The 21,215-nt window shown below is 45.3% G+C and overlaps 1 protein-coding gene and 1 long non-coding RNA gene across 2 annotated transcripts in view; one reads left to right on the top strand and one right to left on the bottom strand.

Annotated features, from left to right (window-relative positions):
• The first annotated feature begins 799 nt into the window (after nucleotides 1–799).
• Nucleotides 800–21,215, top strand: part of zgc:153372 (uncharacterized protein LOC767695 homolog) — a 39,505-nt gene continuing 19,089 nt past the window's right edge. The window contains exons 1-4 of the mRNA XM_063050261.1: nucleotides 800–954; nucleotides 4,587–4,717; nucleotides 9,531–9,681; nucleotides 13,217–13,353. Of these exons, the coding sequence (XP_062906331.1) occupies nucleotides 919–954; nucleotides 4,587–4,717; nucleotides 9,531–9,681; nucleotides 13,217–13,353 (455 nt within the window). The 5' untranslated portion in view covers nucleotides 800–918. The remainder of the gene's footprint in view (nucleotides 955–4,586; nucleotides 4,718–9,530; nucleotides 9,682–13,216; nucleotides 13,354–21,215) is intronic.
• The window catches only part of LOC134347812 (uncharacterized), a 40,263-nt gene continuing 29,564 nt past the window's right edge, over nucleotides 10,517–21,215 (bottom strand). The window contains exon 3 of the long non-coding RNA XR_010018272.1: nucleotides 10,517–10,618. This is a non-coding gene — a long non-coding RNA (uncharacterized LOC134347812). The remainder of the gene's footprint in view (nucleotides 10,619–21,215) is intronic.

Genomic DNA, 21,215 nt, shown 5'->3' with positions numbered 1-21,215 from the left:
AGTGTGGCTTCATCTTGACAGTAGAGGAGACCGTGGATAGACATATCAGAATGGGAATGGGATGTGGAATTAAAATGTGTGGCCATTGGGAGATCCTGCTTTCTCTGGCGGACAGACCGTAGGTGTAGGTAGAATTTCCAGCATCTGCAGAATTCCTCGTGTTTACATAAATTGAGTAGATAGTCAGAGATTTCTTTCCCAGAGTGTAAATAGCTAAACTGAGGGGGTACACAGAAGGAAATCTGCAGATGCTGGAATTTCAAGCAACACACATCAAAGTTGCTGGTGAACGCAGCAGGCCAGGCAGCATCTCTAGGAAGATGTACAGTCGTTCACCAGCAGCTAAAATGAGGGGGCACACTTTTATGCTGTGGAGACCAAGTCTTTGGATATATTTAAAGCAGACGTTGATAAATTCTGGATTAGTCAGGGCATCAAAGGTTCTGGGGAGAAGGTAGGAGAATGGGGTTAAGAGGGACAATAAATCAGCCACGATGGAATGGTGGATCAGACTCAATGAAGGGCCAGTTGCCGAATTCTGCTTCTATGTCCTATGACCCGAAATGATATGAGTTTCTCCCTTCACATACACTGCCTGGCCCGCTGAGTTGTCTTTGGCGTTTTATTGATTTTTATTTCAGATTTCCAGTCTGCAGTTTTTAAGTTAATGTTTGTGGAGGCTTGCTGTATATTAACCAGTCGGTTACTTTCCCACCCACTCCCACAGACTGGGTGTCTGTGTTTTCTGGGGCTTGTCGATCTCCGTGACGCTCCGTTCTCTGCACGATCCCGCCCCGTGTGTCCTTTGCCCCATGGTCTGCGGAAGCAACGGGGAGGAGTGCTAGATATCCAGCCCGTCCGGATTGACCGAGAAAAGTCCACCGTCCCGCAGCCAGACCTTCCCCGTACAACGCAGGCATGAACCAGACTGACTCCGTTCAGGAGCAGGTGAAGGTAAATGGTTTGGGGAGTGTTCCTGAGGCGTGATTCTCGCTCTTTCGAGGTTTAATTTGTAACACGCTGTGCACAGACCCGTCCAAATGCAAGCAGCCGTAACTGTTTACAGATCAAGAGATTAGGCTTTGCGAACACAAGAGAATAATTTACGCTTCGATTCTACTTAGGATCCAGTTATAATAAAAATGGTCGATAGGAATTCCAGGTGTCGCCGTCATTCCGGAGAGCTCCGAGAAACTCGCTATTTTCTCCTCCCCAGGGTCCTAATGCCCGCGCATGTACTGATGAACACATTCTGACTTGTTGCGTCCTGGTCTGCTATGGCAATTCAAATGCGCAGGAATATTTTTGCTGTTGGACTCCGGCCATATTCCACCGAGATATAACACTGGGCGTCACGGGAGGTCGTTCCTGCCTGTGGCATCGAACTTTGCAGCTCCTCCTGTGGAGGGTCAGACACCCTGAGCCAATAGGCTGGTCCTGGACTTATTTCCATCTGGCATAGTTTGCATTTTGTTGTTTGATTGTTCGTGGTTTTTGTATTGCTATTTTTATGCTCTATTCTTGGTTGGTGCGGCTGTAACGAAACCCAATTTCCCTCGGGATCAATAAAGTATATCTATATATCTATCTATACAGTATGAAGCTACCGAGAGTAGTGGACTCTGTCCAATTCATCACAGTCACATCCCTCCCCACTATTATTATTGAGGTACTGCGCAGAATAGACCCTTTGATCCATGGTGCCAGCAATCCCCCTAGCCTAATCATGGAACAATTTACAATGACCAAATAACCTAAGAACCTGTTATAAGAACTGGTGCTTCTTTGGACCGCGGGAGGAAACCGTGACACCTGGAGGAAATCTGTGCAGTCATGAGGAGAATGTACAAACTCCTTACAGGCAGAGGAGGGAAACGTGTCACCAAAGATCCCCACCATCTGGGTCATGCCATCTTCTCACAGATACCGTGGAACAGGAGGTACAGAAGCCTGATGTCCTCACACCACCAGGTTCAAGAACAACTACTTCCCTTTAACCATTCAGTTATTGAACCAATTAGCACAATGCTAATCACAACACTGTGACCACTTCGATCACTTTGCACTAGCGTTGACTTTTTGTGTGTTTTTTTTTGCTTTGTGTTCTTTTTGTGTAAAAAATTATGTGTAATTTGTGTTTTTTTTTGTGAATGCTGCTTTTCTGATGCAGTGTGCCTGCAATGCTTCCACAAGTTTTCATTTTCTTGTGGCATACTCAATAAATCTATAATAGAGTAATAACCATAACTGAATCAATGAAAGACTGCACCAACTTAGGCATCCAACAAGTGTGCAAAAGCCAACAATTTGTGCAAATACAAGAAGAAAAGAAGAATGATAATAAATAAATAAGCCCTAAATATCAAGAACATGAGATGAAGACTCCTTGAAGGCAAGTCCATAGGTTGTAGGAACAATTCTGTAATGGGGCAAGTAAAGTTGAGTTGGAAGTTATTCCCTCTGGTTCAAGAGGCTGATGGTTGAGGGGTAATAACTGCTCCTGAACCTGGTGGTATAAATCCTGAGGCTCCTGCATCTTCTTCCTGATGGCAGCATTGAGAAGAGAGCATGACCTGGGTGGTGAGGATCCCTGATGATGGATGCTGCTCTCCTGTGACAATGCACCATGTAGATACTCTCAATAGTGAGAGCTTTACTGGTGATGGACTGGGCTGTAGCTATTACTTTTTGAAGGATTTTCAGTTCGAGGACATTGGTGTTTTTGTACAGGCTGTGATGCAGCCAGTCAGTATACTCGCCACAACAAACCTATCGAAGTTTATCAAAGTTTTAGATGTCATGCCGAATCTTCACAATAAGGTGCAAGATCATAATGAGGTACGTTGTGTGGCTAATAATCCAACTTATCATCCTTGAGCCTGGTGGTACATGCTTTCAGGCTTTTTTATCTTCTGCCTGATGAGAAATGGGAGAACAGAGGATTTCTGGGGTGGGTGGGGTTTTTGATTATGTTGGTTGCTTTACTAAGGTATTCAGAAGTATAGACCAGGGGTCCCCAACCTTTTTTGCACTGCGGACCGGCCGACCCCGGGGGGGGGGGTAGGGTTAGGGTTGCCAGCGGACAAGAGTAGCAGTCAAATACGTTGTGTTTACCCCGAGAAAGACTACCATGAACATGAAGCCTTGCGCGGGCACCTGTGTGCGCATGCGTGTATGTACCGATTTTTTTCTACAAATCGTTTTTGGTGATTCTGTTTGGGGGGGGGTAATCACGACCAGAATATAGGTGATAAGTGGCTAATACACTCAATTTTGTTTCTAAAAGGGTTTATCTAATGAATTTAATATTAAACACACAGCACATATTTCCCTCGCATGAATATAGTGATAAGTCAATTATCGGGGAGGACAGGGGAGCTTGAAGTAAATGTTGAACGAACTTCCAGTAGAAGTGGTAGAGGCAGGTTCGATATTATCATTTAATGAAAATTTGGATAGGTATATGGACAGGAAAGGAATGGAGGGTTATGGGCTGAGTGCAGGTCAGTGGGACTAGGTGAGAGTAGTGTTCGGCATGGACTAGAAGGGCAGAGATGGCCTGTTTCCATGCTGTAATTGTTATATGGTTATATAAGTCACTTATAAGTCAATAGCATCATAACATTTTAAGTAACGTTTGGATATTAAACTCACAGCACATATTTTCCCTGTATGAACATATAAAATCATTGCAACACACCAATATCGCTGAATCAGTGGGAGCCCTGGGTTTGTTTCCCTGCAACAAGACAGTCCTATCGAGGGGTGAAGGGAGACAGCGATACTCGAAGGGGGTTCCTTATGTCCAGTCTATTCCGCAATTTAGTTTTCATTGCATTCATCGCAGTGATATGTTGGAAATGGAAGCAATGTTTTCAGTGCTTTCATAGCTGTCTCAGGATATTTAGCCTTCACTTCGATCTGGAATGCCGGCAGAGATGTTATGTCAAACATACTTTTCAGCCTGCCGTCATTTGCAAGCTCGAGGAGTTGATCTCCTTCCCGCGCTGACATGGATGACGCGCAGGTAATGACTTCGCATGCGTTCAAGTTCAACAGTGGGCGTGACAGGGAATGAGGAAAGGTGCAGCTGACTCATATCGCCAAATCATATCGTTTCCTCACGGCCGGTAGCACATGCTCTGCGACCTGGTGGTTGGGGACCGCTGGTATAGACAGAGTCCATTGAGGGGAGGCTGGTTTCCTGGTGTACTGAGCTGTGTACATAACTCTCTTCAGTTTCTTGCAGTGATTTGCAGGGCAGTTGCCATACTAAGTCGTTTGGCATCCAGATGGAATATGACAATAAACTCAACTTTGACTTTCTGATCTGAGGAAGGAGACAGGGTCTAAAAGGCAGAGAATGCCTCTGCAAGGCAGCAGGACAGGATTAACCAGATTTATAAGATGAGTGTCTTCCTCAGTCACCAGACATTATCCCTCAGAGGTTTTGATGAGACAATGTAGAGAGTGTTTAACCTGGATATGACCCCCTGATATTCCTGCCATGCTGTCACCAGAAAATCTCTCTGGCTCATGGACCATGGAAATTTCAAGGGACTTACTAATTCTCATGTTCCTCTCAGAGTTACTACGGCAAACGGCTGAAGAGGTCAGAAGATCTACAGACCAATGTGACATGTTCCTTAACAAGACGTCCGTCAAGTAAAACAGTATGTGAAGCCATGACACTCATCCACCCCGAGGTTTCTCAGAGGTGCTTATCTTCATAGTCTGCCTTGTAGCTAATGAGGCTGGTTGAATGCTCTGGTGAGGTGTTGGGGGCCAAACTCACCCAGCAGGTGTGTGAGCGCAGCACGGTAGTATTGCGATTAGCTACCACTGTTACAACGCCGGCGACCCGGGTTCAATTCCAATCCTGTCTGTATGTTCTCCCCAGGACCATGTTTCTTTCTTGTTTTCTTTCTTTCTTTCATTCTTTCTTTCTGTCTTTCGTTCTTTTGAAGGCTTTTGGCAGCTTGTCTTTCATAAGACAGAGGACTGAGTACAGAAGTTGGGATGTTTTATTAGATGATGATGATGAGGCAAAATTTGCAGTATTGTGTGCAGTTCTAGTCACCTATCTACAGGAAAGATGTCAATAAGATTGAAAGAGTACAGAGAAAATCTAAAAGGAAGTTGCCGGGACTTGAGGACCTGAATTATGAGGATAGCCCTCCATTGGTTGGGGTCAACCATAGGTGTTGCCTCCTAGCTTTCGAAGTCAATATGCAAACCAGTACACAAGTCAAGTCTGGTACAATATGGAGAGCAAGCTGTTGACCCTTCTCCATGCAGCTGATGAATCCAAAGGGACAACAGAGACCAATATAGATTGGTACCATTGGCGTTGCAGGAGTTGCCAGTCAGCATCAAATTCAACATTGGACTGCCTTAGGGACTCCAGCTCCAGAATTTTCCCTTGACATTTACTCCTGAAGCCTTTCCCGTGAGTGGGTATAGCTGCAAGGTAGCGGAGGTTTGAAATCAGAGTTTTCCCTCTCCTAGATGAGCTGCCACCACGGTTGGTGAGCCCCAGCTGCCCAGAGTGACTGGTTTTAAGATGCCAGTGACCTGCCTTTGCCCCTTCTCTTGTCTGCAGAAACAACTCCGCTGGGCTTAGCTAAGCCGCATGTGAAGGTATTTAGAGATACACCACGGTAACAGGCCCATCAGGCCTAACGAGCTCACGCTGCCCAATTACACTCGTGTGACCAATTAACCTGTTAACCTATACCTCTTCTGAATGTGGGAGGAAACCAGAGCACCCGGGGGAAACCCACGCGGTCACACTGAAAATGTACAAACTCTTTACAGACAGCGGCAGGAATTGAACCCCAGTCGCAGGGGTTGTATAGCGATGCGCTAACTGTTATGCTACCGGGCTGTCCGAAGTTGAAACTATTCCCTGGAGCGTAGGAGAAAGAGGGGAGATTTAATAGAGGTGTACAAAATTATGAGGGGTTTAGATAGGGTAAATGCAAGCAGGCTTTCCCCAAGGTTGGCCGAGACTAGAACCAGGGGTCATATGTTAAGGGTGAAAAGTGAAATGTTTAAAGAGAACCTGAAGGGGAACTTCTTCACTCAGAGTGTGGTGCAAGTGTGGAACAAGCTGCCAACAGAAGAGGGTTCAATTGCAACACTTAAGAGAAATTTCAATAGATACATTGATAGGGGAGGTATGGAGGGCTATAGTTAAGGTGTGGGTCAATGGAACTAGACAGAATTACAGTTCAGCATGGTCTAGATGGTCAGAAGGGCCTATATTACCCTGTGACTCTTCATAGGAGCAGCACAAGGCTATTTGCTCTCTCAAACCCTGCCATGCCATACTGTTGGGAAGAGAAATGGGGAGCAAGTTCAGAAATCAAAGGTGCAGACAGATTTAGGAGTCCTGGATTCCCTTATCTTGTAGATTGAGTCGATGGTATGAAGGCAAATGCAATTTTTGTATTCGTTTCAAGGCAACTAGAATATAAAAGCAAGGATGTAATGCTGAGGCTTTTTAAGGCACTGGTGAAACTGTATACTCAGAGTATCAGGAGCAGTTTTAAGTTCCATAGTTAAGAAAGGATGTGCTGGGCCGGGAGAAGGGCCAGAGGAGGTTGACAAGAATGATCACGGGAATGAAAGAGTTAAACTATGAGAAACATTTGATGACTCTTGGCATGGCTGGAGTTCAGAGGGATGTGGGCGGATCTCATTAAAACCTATGAAGTGCTGAAAAGCCTAGATAGACTGGATGTGGTTTCCATCAGCAGGAAAATCGAGGATAGGAGGACATAGCCTCAGAATAAAGAGACCTCCCTTTAAAACTTAGAAGGATTTTTTTTCAGCCAGAGTGATGAATCTGAAATTTGCTGTCACTAAGGACTGTGGAGGCCAAGTCACTGGTTGTATTTAAGACAGAGATTGATAGGTTCTTGATTGGTGAGGGTGGGGGTGTTAGGGGTCATGGGGAGAAGGCAGGAGAATGGATAGGTTGAGGAAGCTGGGCCTTTCCTCTTTGGATCAAGGATGAAAGTTGACTTGGTAGAGGAGGCATTGATCGTGTGAACAGCCAGCAACTTTATCCCAGGGTTAAAATGGCTAATACATGGGGACATAATTTTAAGGTAATTGGAGGAATGTATAGGAGGGTTGCCAGAGATAAGTTTTTTACACAGAGAGTGTGGTGGGTGCGTGAAATGCACTACCGGGCCTGGTGGTAGAAATCAATACATTAGGAGATTTAAGGGACTCTTAAATAGGCACTTAGATGAAATAACAATGGAGGGAAGATTGATATCGATTGATCTTAGAGTAGGTTAATAGGTGGGCACAACAACGTAGGCCAAAGGGCTTGTACTGTGCTGTGATGTTCTACTGTATGTTCTATGTTCTTATGTACATCTATCAGGCCAAACTGATGGAGTGTTTAATAAGGCCAATGAGTTTGAACGAAATGCCAGTTAGAAGTTTACCTTAGTGAGTAACAAACATCTGAACCCTGGAGAATTTCTACCGCTGTGCTAAAAACGAATTTAACTTATTGAACAATGGACGTCTGAACGTTAGATAGTGTCTGCTGTTCTGAAGAAGTGACTCAGCCTGAATCATTGACTTTTTATTCCTCTCCATTGGTGCTGCCTGACCTGCTGTGTTCCTCCAGCATTTTGTGTGTGTTACTTTGGATTTCCAGCATCAGCAGAATCTCGTCTTTGCAGTTTCTGCTGTTGTGCTGAAAAGCTGAAGTTGGCAATGAACCATTTGGACCTGGAAGGTGAACATCCATCACCATGGTCCATAATGACTGTACAGTAGAGATTCAATCTGATCAGTTGATTATTAGATTGATTAGCTCTCTCTTTCAAATGCTGATTTTGCTCTTTGGTACATCAGTAATAATATATTACAGCTTCAGTGGTTGTGCTCCTTACATGTCCTTCCACACTACACCAGGACTAATCCCCTGCTTTGAGAGTGAGGAATATATCGGGCCATGAGGTTACAGACCGTAGTGGTATTGCGTTTCTATTGAGAGTGAACACCATGTCCTGGATGCCCAGCTTTTTTTTCTGCTAGATAGTTATGGGGAGAAGGCAGGAGAATGGGGTTGACAGGGGAAAATAAATCAGCTTTGATCAAATGGTGGAGCAGACTCGATAGGCCAAATGGCCTAATTCTGCTCCTATGTCTAATGGTATTATGGTCTTATGAGAGTTGGTTTTCACCCTCATCTGGGTGAGAACTGTCTAAATGCCCCTTTAGAACAGAAATTAGGAGGAATTTCTCAAGCGGTGAATCTATAGCTGTGTAGACCGAGTTGTTGGATATATTTAAAGTTGAGGTTGAAAGGTTCCTGACTAGTAAGGGTTCAAAGGTTATGAAAAAAAGGCAGGGGAATGGGGTTGAGAGGGGAAAATAAATCAGCCATGATCCAATGACAAAGCAGACACGAGAAGCTGAATGGCCTAATTCTGTGCCTATGCTTTATGGTCTTATGGATATGTTCTAGTGGACAAGTTAATGGAGCAAGTCTGTGAGATAATTGGTTAGTGCAAGAAGCTAGTGGATTGCAATCCAGGTATTGGGATCAGTCTGGTTATTAAAGCCAGTTGGGGAGATGTTGGTGTGGTTAAAGGTTCTAGTCTAGGAGACAGTGGTCTGATTAAGAGAGAGATTCTGCAGAATGTTGGAAAATCCAGAGCAACACACACAAAATGCTGGAGGAACTCAGTGGGTCAGTCTGCAGCTATGGAGAGGAATAAACAGCTAGTGTTTTGTGCCGTGACCCTTCATCAGGACTGGAGGGGAAGGAGGCAGAAGCCAGAAAAACTTCTTACTCAATGTAAACAAGACCTGGGAGCTGATTATTGACTTCAGGATTAGGAAACCAGAGGTCCATAAGCCAGCCCTCATCTGGGTACCAGAGGTGGAGAGGGTCAGCAACTTTAAATTCATTTTAGAGGATCTGTCCTGGGCCCAGCACTAAGTGCAATTATAAAGAAAGCATGGCAGTGCTGGTACTTCCTCAGGAGTTTGCGAAAATTCAGCATGACATATATAACTCTGATTAACCTTTACAGATGTAGAGAGTATGTTGATTGGCTGCGTCACAGCCTGGTATGGAAACACCAGTGCCCTGAAATGAAAAATCCTACAGAAAGTAGTGGATAAAGCCTAGTCCACCATGGGTAAAGCCCTTCCTACAATTGAACACATCTACATGGAGCGTTGTCGCAGGAAGGCATCATCCATCATCACAGAGCCCCACCAGCCAGGCCATATGCTCTTCCTGCTGCTGCCATCAGGTTTCTGAATGGACAATGAACCTATGAGCACTACCTCACTTTTTGCTCTACTTATTTTATATATATATATATATTTCTTATTATGATTTATAATAACTTTTTATATATTGCAATGTACTGCTATCACAAAACAACAAATTTCACGGCACATGTCAGTGATAATAAACCTGATTCTAGAATTTTCTTTGTTGCCACTATGCCATATCTGAAACTGCCAACTCCTTGCTCATTTTCCAGATACTTTGGATGTGGTCTTGTGGTGCCAGAGAGCTTGGAAGGATGTCACGTGTTGGATCTGGGCAGTGGGAGTGGCCGTGACTGTTTCATCCTGAGCAAGTTAGTGGGACCCCTTGGCCATGTGACAGGAGTGGACATGACTGACGAACAAGTAAGTCAATAGGTGGATTGTTCTTTAATACTTGAGCCCTACTGGGGCATAGGCCACTGACAGCAGCTCGCTGCAGTCCTCTGTCCAAGACCAATCTTTCGTGTTATCTCCAGCTTTAGCCCAGCTTCCAAAGCTCCTTCCTCTCCCAGGGATGAGGTCTTTGGAGCTTCTGTTGGCGTTTCTGTACCCCTGGGTTTTTAAGGGATGGGGTTGCTCATTCCATGCCCAACCCTCCTCCTTTCACAGTCAGGCCTGAGAACATCCATGGCTGAGTTTAGATTGATTGTTCAAGCTGCATTTAATGCCCGTCAGGGCACCTGGAGGAGTATTTCTTTGGTTTTATTCCGTGGTTTGTCCTTTGATTTTATTTGCTGCCCATATTTTCCATTCAATCCTAACTATAATAAAACTGAACAGAATCAATATGGATTCATAAAAGGACAATCATGTATCTCCAAAATATTGGAGTTCTCTGAGGATGTATTGGGTAGATCAGGAAGAACTATTAGATGAAGGGTGGGATAATGATATGGGAATAAAAGGGGAATGTATCAAGAAGGATACAAAGGGGATATGGATAGGTAAAGTACAGGAGCCTCAAGACCCCCACCACCAGGTTCAGGAACAGTTATTACCCTTCAGCTAGCAAGCTCCTGAACCAGTGTGGCTAATTTCACTCACACCAACACTGAATTGATTCCACAGCCTATAACAGGGGTTTCCAACCTGGGGTCTATTGCTCAATGGTATTGGGCCAAGCTATAAAAAATAGTTGAGAATCCCTGCTATAGGTTCACTTTCAAGGACTCTACATCACACGTTCTTGGTATTATTTATTTGTTTGTTTATTTGCAGAGCTTGTCTTGCACTTTGGCTGCTTGTCAATCTTTGTATTTTTCATTAATTCTATTGTATTTCTTCGCTCTACTGTGAATGCCTGCAAGAAAATGAAACATGGTAGAGTATGGGATGCACACATGCTTTAATCATAAATACACTTTGAATGTTTGAACATTTGAGTGAGAGGGCCAAAGCATGGCAGCTAGTGATTCAATCTCCATTCACCCTTCTGTGACCTATTCAACTCTGGACATCATCACAGCCGAACCTAAACTTATTTTCAATGCACGCACACAGATTTAAAATTAGTGGATTCGGCAAAAATTAGTGGATTCGGCACAGTGTATTACAGGTAAAGCCCTCCCACCCCTTGAGCACACAGATAAGAGACACTGTCACAGGAAAGCAGCATCCTTCATCAGGGATCCCGAGATCCTCACCACCCAGGTCATGCTCTTTACTCGCTGCTGCCATCAGGTAGAAGGTACAGTAGCCTCAGGAGGAGCACCGCCAGGTTCAAGAACAGTTACTACCCCTCAACCATGAGGACAGTTACTACCCCTCAACCATTAGGCTCTTGAACAAGAAGTGATAATGATACTCAACTTCACTTGCAGCATCACTGAAATGTTCCCACAACCAATGATCTCACTTACAAGGACTCTTTATCTCATTATCTCATGTTCTCATTATTTATTGCTATTTATTTATGAAACCCCACTGGTTTCTTGGCTGTGTAAGTCTCGGGAAGACACACTCCAGTCCTGCCAAACCCGTGAGACTGAGATGACTCTCCCACCCCAAACCCGGTTTGTGTGGATGCTGTGTCATTTGCCACCCTGTTACAACTCAGTGCCAAGAAATAACAGACAGCACACTGCATACAATCAAAGGAATTATATTTATGAATCTTAGCTAAAGGGTTAGTAAAGAAAAGAAAGAAAAAAACAAAAAGGGCCCATTATAATTAAATGTGCACAACGTGGAGCTCAGCTCTTCCAAGGTAATATTCATCAATCCTCAGTCGACTGCAGCACCTTGCTCCATTGAATCACGGTCCCCACTGCGTCAAATCCTACAACCAGTTCTCTCCAGCATCTTTTGCCAAAGGACCCAGCTCACGTTCCAAAGCACTCGTGATCTCCAACCATAATCCAAACACTGCTTCTAGAGACCATTATGTCAGCAGTGAAACCTTTCCCAGGGCATTACATTTATATTTGCATTTACGCAATTTATTGTCTTCTGCACTCTGGTTGATCTATCATTGACCCTGTTATAGATCTGCTGAGTATGCCTACAAGAAGCTGAATCTCAGGGTTGTTTATGATGACATATATATACTTTGATAATAACATTTACTTTGAACTTTGAACCTCAACAGTGAAGCAAAAACGAAGTTGAGTTTCTATGTCACCTCATAACCACCGAAGAATAATGGATTTATAGTGTTTCACTTTCACTCTTTCACTCAACTCATCCAAACCAACCAACCAAGATACAATAAAGGCATATAGTTAAATTCTTGAATAGATAAGGCATAGAAGAATTTGGTCATAGATGAGGCCCTTTGTTGGTTGAGGTCGACTATGGATGTTGCATCCCTGATGTCTCGGTGATACGCAAGTCAGGGCAGTACGATATGGAGAGCAAGCTGTTGCTCATACCGCAGGCTCTGTCTCTACACACAGCTGATAAATCTAAATGAGTGGCAGAGACCGATACAGTTTGGCACTAGTGGCATCACAGGAGATGCCAGTTAGCGTTGAACTCAATGTAGGACTGCCTGAAGGACTCCACCTCTGGATTTTTCCTCAGGGTTGACTCCTGAAGCCTTCCCCTTGAGTGGACATAGCCACAAGGCAGTGAAGGTCTGAGATCAGAGTTTTCCTTCTCCTACATTAGCTGCCAACAATGGCTGATGAGACCTATGTACCTTGAGTGAAAGCAACTAGTTTTAAGGAGCCAGTTACCCACCTTTGTGCCTTCTCCTGTCAGTCAAAATGGTTCTGCCAGGCTTAGTAGCTAAGCCACACATGAAGGCCAAGAGCTGGACTTGGTTGACAGAGGCTATTTCAGACGCATGCCATTAGAAGCATTTAATATGTAGTGGGAACTTACCCCCATTCCCCCTACAACCTCACCTCCAGCTATGACAACCTTAGGGCACTTAAAGAACATAAGTAAATGATTCTGCTGCAAGCAAATGGGATCAGTGCAGATGGGCCTAAAGTTCTTGCAGATGGGGATTTAATCTGTATCTAACTGTCCCTGCCCTAGGGGTGTGTGGTGGGACAGTGTAGAGAGAGCTTCACTCTGTATCTAACTGTCCCTGTCCCTGTCCCTGCCCTGGGAGTGTGTAATGGGACGGTGTAGAGGGAGTTTCACTCTGTGTCTAACTGTCCCTGCTCTGGGAGTGTGTAATGGGACAGTGTAGAGAGAGCTTCACTCTGTATCTAACTGTCCCTGTCCCTGTCCCTGTCCCTGCTCTGTGAGTGTGTAATGGGACAGTGTAGAGGGAGTTTCACTCTGTATCTGACTGTCCCTGCTCTGGGAGTGTGTAATGGGACAGTGTAGAGGGAGTTTCACTCTGTGTCTAACTGTCCCTGCTCTGGGAGTGTGTAATGGGACAGTGTAGAGGGAGTTTCACTCTGTGTCTAACTCTCTCTATTTTCCACATCTGGTTTTGTTTCAGATCCAACTCTCACGCAGGTATGTTACGTATCATCAGGAGAAGTTTGGATACAAGGAAGCAAACACTGAATTTGTCCAGGGATATATTGAAAAGCTGGGAGAAGCTGGTATTCTGTACAACAGCTTTGATTTGTTAGTGTAAGTGCCGTTTAGAACCAGTCAATTACATTCTTTAACAGAGCTGCTTAATCCCTTCCCTGAATATAATGACTGATGTGTTATAGTGGTTTCATGGACCATTGGTGGATGACCCAGTATCTTCAATTATCCATTTTCTTTGCATGCACCGAGACCCTCATCAGAGTCAACGATCAGATTCAGATCCATTCATTTATCACACGTCCATCTTAAATGTTCTGATGAAGGGCTTTGGCCTGAAGTGTTGACTGTTTATTCATTTCCATAGATGCTGCCTGGCCTGCTGGGTTCCTCCAGCATTATGCGTGTGTTGATAAGGTGACATGTGTTTATGTACTTAGCAAAACAGCGCAGAGTAGGCCCTTTCAGCTCTCCGAACCATGCTGTCCCAGCAACCCCACCACCCGACTAACCCTAACCTAATCATGGGACAAGTATAACAACTAATTAACCTAATTAGTATGTTTTTGGACTGTGGGAGGAAACTGGAATACCAGGGGGAAAACCCACGCATTCCATGGCAATGACATGCAGAGATTCCATACAGAAGGGCACCAGAGTTGAACTCTAGAATGCCCCAGGCAGTAACAGTGTGGCACTAACTACTAAAGGCATCCATTAGTCTTGTGAGACCATGAATCTGCGCCTGCAAAGTCTTCACTCTCCAGGGCGCAGGCCTGGGCAAGGTTGTATGGAAGACCAGCAGTTGCCCATGCTGCAAGTCTCCCCTCTCCATGACACCAATGTTGTCCAAGGGAAGGGCAATGTGTGATTAAGTGCCTTGCTTAAGGACACAACACGTTCCCTCGGCTGGGGCTCGAACTCACGACCTTCAGGTAGCTAGTCCAATGCCTTAACCACTTGGCCACGTGCTCACACACTAACTACTACACTAATACCAACAAAACCCAAGGATGTGTGTTGAGGGCAGCCCGTAAGTGTTGGCACACATTCCTGGGTTCAACATGGCATATTGGAGAAGCTCAATGGATTGAGTAATGTCTATGTGCATATCTATCTATCTATCTCTCTTTCTCTCTCTCACTATATATATATATAGACACACACACACACACACACACACACACACACACACACACATCTGTGTGTGTATCCCGGGCGGGGTGAGGTGGGGGGAAGGAATTGTTGAGATTCCAGTTCTAGGCTCCGCATTAGGAGATAAACAGGATTGCATTCCACCGAGAGGGGCGTAAACACCCACCACAATCTAGACCTCTGTTAACCACAGCTCGAATCGCAGTTGACACTCTTGGGTAGCACAGTGGCTCAGCAAGTAGAGTTGCTGTCTGACACCTCCAGCGCTATCTGTGTGGAGTTTGCATGTTTATTGCCATTTGGCCCACCTCATCCATGCTAGCCCAGTCTTCTGCCTCATCCCACCTATGTGCACCCGGACTGTAGCCTACCTACCCCCTTCATCCATGTAGTTGTCCTAACTTCGCTTAAACGTTACAATTTTCTACAGAAGTAGTTCGTCATTGCTGCCTTCTGGGCAGCGTCTTTACGAGATGGGTGACCCTAGCCATTATGAATACTCTTCCGAGATTGTCTGCCTGGCATCAGTGGCCACATAACCAGGACTTGTGATATGTGTCAGCTGCTCATACGACCATCCACCACCTCCCATGGCTCCACCTGACCATGATCGCGGGGGGGGGGGCCTTGGGAGGAGGGGGTGGGCAGGTGCGAAGCAGGTGTTTACACCTTGCCCAAGAGTGACCCACAGGCTTGCGGAGGGAAGGAGCACCTTACACCTCCTTCGGTAGAGACGTATCTCCACCCCGCCACCCATGCCCAGCAGAAGGCAATGACAAATGACTTCAGTTTAAAAAAAATTGTCAAGGGCAATCACAGTCAAAGACTATGATTACCTCCGTCCAACGACAAGGCAAATAGCAATGATGATGACATTGTCCCTATGGGTTCATCATCATAGCTTGTCACACCAGACAGCCAGCCACTCTAGTGTTGTTTGGTTGATGTTGAGCAGGTCAGTGTTGGCTAAATCAGGTGAGAGTGGGCAGTTGCGCAGAACGTGTTCAATGTTCTGCACCCTTTCGCCACACTCACAGGATTCGCTGGTCCCTATGGGTTAGGTGAGTTCATTGGAGGACAAGGTGATGGGCTGTTGGGATGAAACCCTTGTTTCTGTCCACATAAGTCAATGTCTAGCAAGAAGAACCAATGAGAAACTGCTGTGGGCCATAGGAGTATCCTGGTGGCACAGTAGAGTAGAGGTATAGTGCCAACAACCTGGGTTCAATTCTGTTGCTGTCTGTAAAGTTTTCACGTTCTCCAGGTGCTCCAGTTTCCTCCCATTTTCCAAAGACGTACGGGGTTGTAGATTAATCAGTCACATGGGTGTAATTAGGTGGTGTGGGCTTGTTGGGCTGGAAGGGCCTGTTACCGTGGTGTTTTTGTGTATAAAATAGAAGCACCGGAACGCCATGATGATCTCGGTTATTTATACAGATAGAAACAAGGCAAGGATGAGGGTATTAAAATCGAATCATTGTTAACCTGGAAGCAAGGGAGCACGAGTCAGGTTAGTATAGAAAGAGATGGGGTAGTTCTGGTGGAGGAACAATTGGTAACAATGGCAGGGTTGGGAAGGGAGGAGGGTGTGAACTGGGGAGCTGGCAGAGGATGAGATCTTGAGAGGAAATTGAGAGAGGGTGAGGTGGGATGGGAGATAAGTGAGGGATGAGACTCGACTATGATTATATATCAGACCTAATGCATTGCCATTGAGAAGAAAACTGGCAGCTGATCGTTCATGTCGCCAGGACTTGAGGATTTGAGTTACAGGGAAAGATTGAATAGGTTAGGCCTTTATTTTCTGGAACATAGGAAAATGAAGAGAGATTTGTTAGAGGTTTACAAAATTATGAGGGGCCTAGATAGAGTAAATGCAAGCAGGCTTTTTCCACTGAGGTGAATGAGGCTAGAACTAGAAGTCATAGGTGAAATATTTAATGGGAACCTGAGGGGGAACATCTTCATTAAGAGGGGTGGGACGGACTGCCAGCAGAGATGATGGAGGCAGGTTCAATTGCAACATTTAAGAGAAGGAGCAGGGTTTAATTAATGCGGTCTGGTGATTGAGGACGGAAGTACGTTTTGATATGTTTCTGGTTTTTCTTGTCGCACCTTTTTTTTGTCCTTCGTTTGGGCGATTTTGAAAGGGGCGGCCTGCAGATAAAGAACACTGAGCTGAAGTGAAATATGCCTTTTGATTTTGTATTTTGTATTCTGTTTTTTTTTTGCTCATTTTTGTTGTCATTCATGCAGTTTGTTTTTTTTGTATGTGGGTGGCGTGGGGGAGGATTGCTGCTTTTTTTTGCTTTGAACGTATCCCATGGTTTTTCTCGTTTCTTGGTTGTCTGTGGGGAAGATGAAACTCGGGGATGTATGCTGCTTACATACTTCGATAATGAATGTACTTTGAAACTTTTTTGAAGTTTAGATTGATACATGGATAATACTGCATACTCTTCGGAACAATGCCATTTGGCCTAACCTGATGCCCCTTCCTCTCATAATGCATCACTGCATGCGACTGGTACTGCAGGTGATTTGCGACTTGTCTGTTCTTGGCCTTGAAGATTGAATGACTTTCCAAAGTACATCCACCTCATTGGGATGGCACAGAGTCACAACTCATAGAACAGCTGCCTTTGCAGAATCAGAGATCCAGATTCAATGCTTGGGTTCAGCCTATATGGAGTTTGCACTTTCTCCCAGTGACTGTATGGATTCCCCTCCACCCCTCCCAATTCTCTGTTTTTCAATTCAGTATTTTGTCTCCTGTCCTAACCTTTCTTTCTCCTTACTTCCTTCGGGATCCCTTTCTCCCTTGGTTCACTCTCCTCTCCTATCAGGCACTTTCTTCTTCAGCCCTTTACCATTTCCTCCCGGCTTCTCACTTCATGCTTTCCCTCTCGCCCTCGGCCCCCCCAGCTGGCTTCACCTGTTAGCTGCCAGCTTGTACTCCTTTCCCTTCCTCCAGCTTCTTATTCTGGCTTCATCCTCCTTCCTTTCCAGTCCTGATGAAGGATCTTGGCCTGAAACATTGCGTATTCTCCGCCATAGATGCTGCCTGACCTGCTGAGTTCCTCCAGCATTTTGTGTGTGTTACTCTGGCTTTCCAGCATCTACAGAATCTCTTGTGATTATGCTTCAATTTCCTTCCCCATCCTACTGACTGTGTTGGTTGGTTTGGAGCAGGCAGCACGGTAGTGTAGCAGCTGATGTAACAGCTTACAGCACCAGAGAAATGGGTTCAATTCCTGCCGTTGTCTTTAAGGAGTACATTCCCTCCATGACTGTGTGATTTCCTCCAGGTACCCTGGTTTCCGCCCACAGCCACAGGGTTAGGGTTAGTAAATTGTGGGCATGCGATGTTGCGCTGGAAGCATGGTGATACTCAAGACCTGGCCCCAACACATCTTGAGACTGTGTTGGTCATTGATGCAAATGATACATTTCACTGTATGTTTCAATGTACATGTGACAAATACTTCTGATCTTTATAAAGCTAACCTCTTACATACTGCCCATTATGCTGCTGGGGTTTAGGGCAGCAATGAAGGTCCTTAGTCTCTAGAAGTGTTCAGGGCTTCCTTTCATCATGTCAGTAGCTTTCTGTCAATTTTCAGTATGGTCGGTCATGCAAGTCCCGGGTGGAGATTCAGGAATACCGTCACACTCAGATGTGGGATTGTTCATTGCTGGTCCTGTAACAATTTTGTTTAACCATTCAGGGCGTTAGCCCTGAGTTGAAACCTCAAACCTGGAGGACCAACAGACCACTCTTAGTCTGGCCTCTGCCTTTTGACCTGTTTTCTATGAGTGAGTCTATCAAGAGACAAAACATAAAACCCTGACTCCAGTCCACATAGCTCTCTGAGTCATTGAGGTACACAAACATCCAAACCACAAAAAGGGATATGGTCCTCTTGGAGGAAACTCTTTAACTGGCTGCAGTAAATTTACTGTCGTGTACATGATGCATAGTGGGCCTATGTAAACTGGGTGAATGGTTGAATCTGAGGAGAATTAATGACAGTAGAATGGGAGGGGTTTAAGGAGTCAAATAAGGGGTTAGATGGAAGTGACGTGGATCAGTCCAGACTCGAGATAGGGTGCAGGGAGAGAGATGTGGACGAGTTGGGGTTTAGGGAGAGAGATGATGATGAGTTGGGGTTTGGGGAGAGGGATGATGATGAGTTGGGTTTGAGGAGAGGGATGATGATGAGTTGAGTTTTAGGAGAGGGATGATGATGAGTTGGGGTTTGGGGAGAGGGATGATGATGAGGTGAGGTTTAGGGAGAGGGATGATGATGAGTTGGGGTTTAGGGAGAGGGATGATGAGTGGGGTTTTAGGAGAGGGATGATGATGAGTTGAGTTTTAGGAGAGGGATGATGATGAGTTGGGGTTTAGGGAGAGGGATGATGATGAATTGTGGTTTAGGGAGAGGGATGATGATGAGTTGCAGATTAGGGAGGAGGATGGTGATGAATTGGGTTTTAGGAGAGGGATGATGATGAGTTAGGGATTAGGGAGTGGAATGGTGATAAGTTGGTGCGGTTAGGAACCACGCAGAGTTTAAGCCTGGAGTTCTGGGGGTCCAGCTATCGAATAGTCTGGGGGATGATACTGAAGATTACAGCTGAACATTGATCGGAGGTCTGGAATTTGAAGTCTATTATCTAGAGTTGAAGGACTGTCTGTGTATTTGTGGGTGGGAGGGAGGAATGGTGCTTGCTTTACTCTTATTGTTTTGTTGCTTTTTGTGTTCTGTGTTGTTCTGCCGCGAATTATGGGCATACTTTATTGGCACTGGGATATGTGGTGACACTTGCAGGCTGCCCCAGCACCTTCCTCAGGATGTGCTAGTTGTTAACATAAACAATGCATTTCACTCTGTGTTTCCATGTACAGGTTTCCCCCGCCATCCGAAGGTAGAGCGTTCCTATGAAACGGTTCGTAAGCTGGAATGTCGTAAAGCGAAGAAGCAATTACCATTAATTTATATGGGAAAAATTTGTGAGCGTTCGCAGACCCAAAAATAACCTACCAAATCATGCCAAATAACACATAAAACATAAAATAACAGTAACATATAGTAAAAGCAGGAATGATATGATAAATACACAGCCTATATAAAGTAGAAATACTGTTCCACAATCATTGCCGGCACTGTTCTCCGTAGTGAAAATCTCACGCAAGCGCTCTCGGCGGAAAGACTCTCTCCAGTAACCTTTAAGCTATGAAGTTGCCAGATCATACCAAATAACGCATAAAAATACACTGCCAATATAAAGTAGAAATAATGTATGTACAGTGTGGTATCACTTACCAGAATTGGGACAGCGCAGAGCACACTGATGATGGTGTGTTAGGTTGAGTCGTCAGAGGTTGGGGTGGTGCAGTGGCCCCCACCCTCAGGGCAGCGATCTGATACTGATCCGCGAAGCATGCAGGGATACAGCGGTAGCCGGAATGCACCCAACACATCTTTAAGAAAAAAGCCAAAATAAACAAGCTAATTAATTAGGTGCCACCCGACACGTAAATGTCGGCCCAGATCAGAGGCGATGCAATCAGCAATCGCCTCTGATCTGGGCCGACATTTGCGTGCCGGGCGGCACCTAATTAATTAGCTTGTTTATTTCAGCTTTTTTTCTTAAAGGTGTGCTGGGTGCATCCCGGCAACCGCTGCATTCTTCGCGGATCAGTATCTGTCCGGGGCCCGGGGGTTGGGGTGGTGGGACACTGGGGTGTCGTCTGTTTCCATCAGGGCAGGCAGGTCCTCTTCTTCTATGTCTGCCTGCCTCGATGTCGGAGGTCGAGGTTCGTCATCTGCTGTGGCTGATGTGGAAGGCTTGAAAAACGACAGTATGCTTGACTGCTTAGCCTCGTGCATTTTTCTGTCATACAGTTCTTTGTAAGCACTCAAACCATCCTGCAAATATGTCCTAAACCAATGTACCCTTTCAGAATTAAAGTCACACTTTATCATTGCAGCGAAAATCTCACGAAGTTGCTTCACGTTCAGTTCCTGGACGACTTCACTTTCGGCCCGTTCGCTACTGTATTCGGTTTCGATTGTTATCCTATCCTCTTCCAATTGCATCAGCTCTTCATCTATCAGTTCTTGGTCATGGAATGCCAAAACCTCTTCAACATCATCTTTGTCAACTTCCACAAGCCAAACTCACTTTGTCCTTACTTCATTCACCACGATCGAAACGCTTAATTATGTCTAGCTAAGTGTAACACCCTTACGAGCTCTTTTAGGCTTTTCCGATACCTTAGAAATCATCTTGAAAACGGATGCTCTCAGGCACGTGTTTAAGCAATGCCGGCGAGAATGCCATTCCAAATCTGGGGGAGAGCGGCTGCTTGGGGCGTGCGCTGCCTTTTTTCGTAACAGTGAAAACACCTTCTGTTAGCGAAAACAGGGAACTAATGTAGGTCTTTCGTAACAGTGAGGTTTCGTAAAGCGAACGTTCGAAAAGCGGGGTCACCTGTACACGTGTGAAATGTATCTGTAGCAACACACGCAAAACGCCAGCGAAACACAGCAGGTCAGGCAGCATCTATGGAAATGAATAAACAGTTGATGCTTCGGGCCGAGGTCTTTCATCAGGACTGGAAAGGAAGGGGGAAGAAGACAGAATAAAAGGTGGGGGAGGGGAAGGAAGACAGCTGGATGGTGATTGGTGAAGCCAGGCAGGTGGGAAAGGAAAATGGCTGGAGAAGAAGGAATCTAACGGGAGAGGAGAGTGGACCTTTGGAAAAAGGAGGAAGGGACCCAGGGGGAGGTGATAGGCAG

Source organism: Mobula hypostoma, chromosome 6 (assembly GCF_963921235.1).
Source record: "Mobula hypostoma chromosome 6, sMobHyp1.1, whole genome shotgun sequence".
In the NCBI taxonomy this organism is placed as follows: Eukaryota; Metazoa; Chordata; class Chondrichthyes; order Myliobatiformes; family Myliobatidae; genus Mobula; species Mobula hypostoma.
The sequence above is the reverse complement of the archived record's forward strand: the minus strand, read 5'-3'. Positions and strand labels throughout refer to the sequence as shown.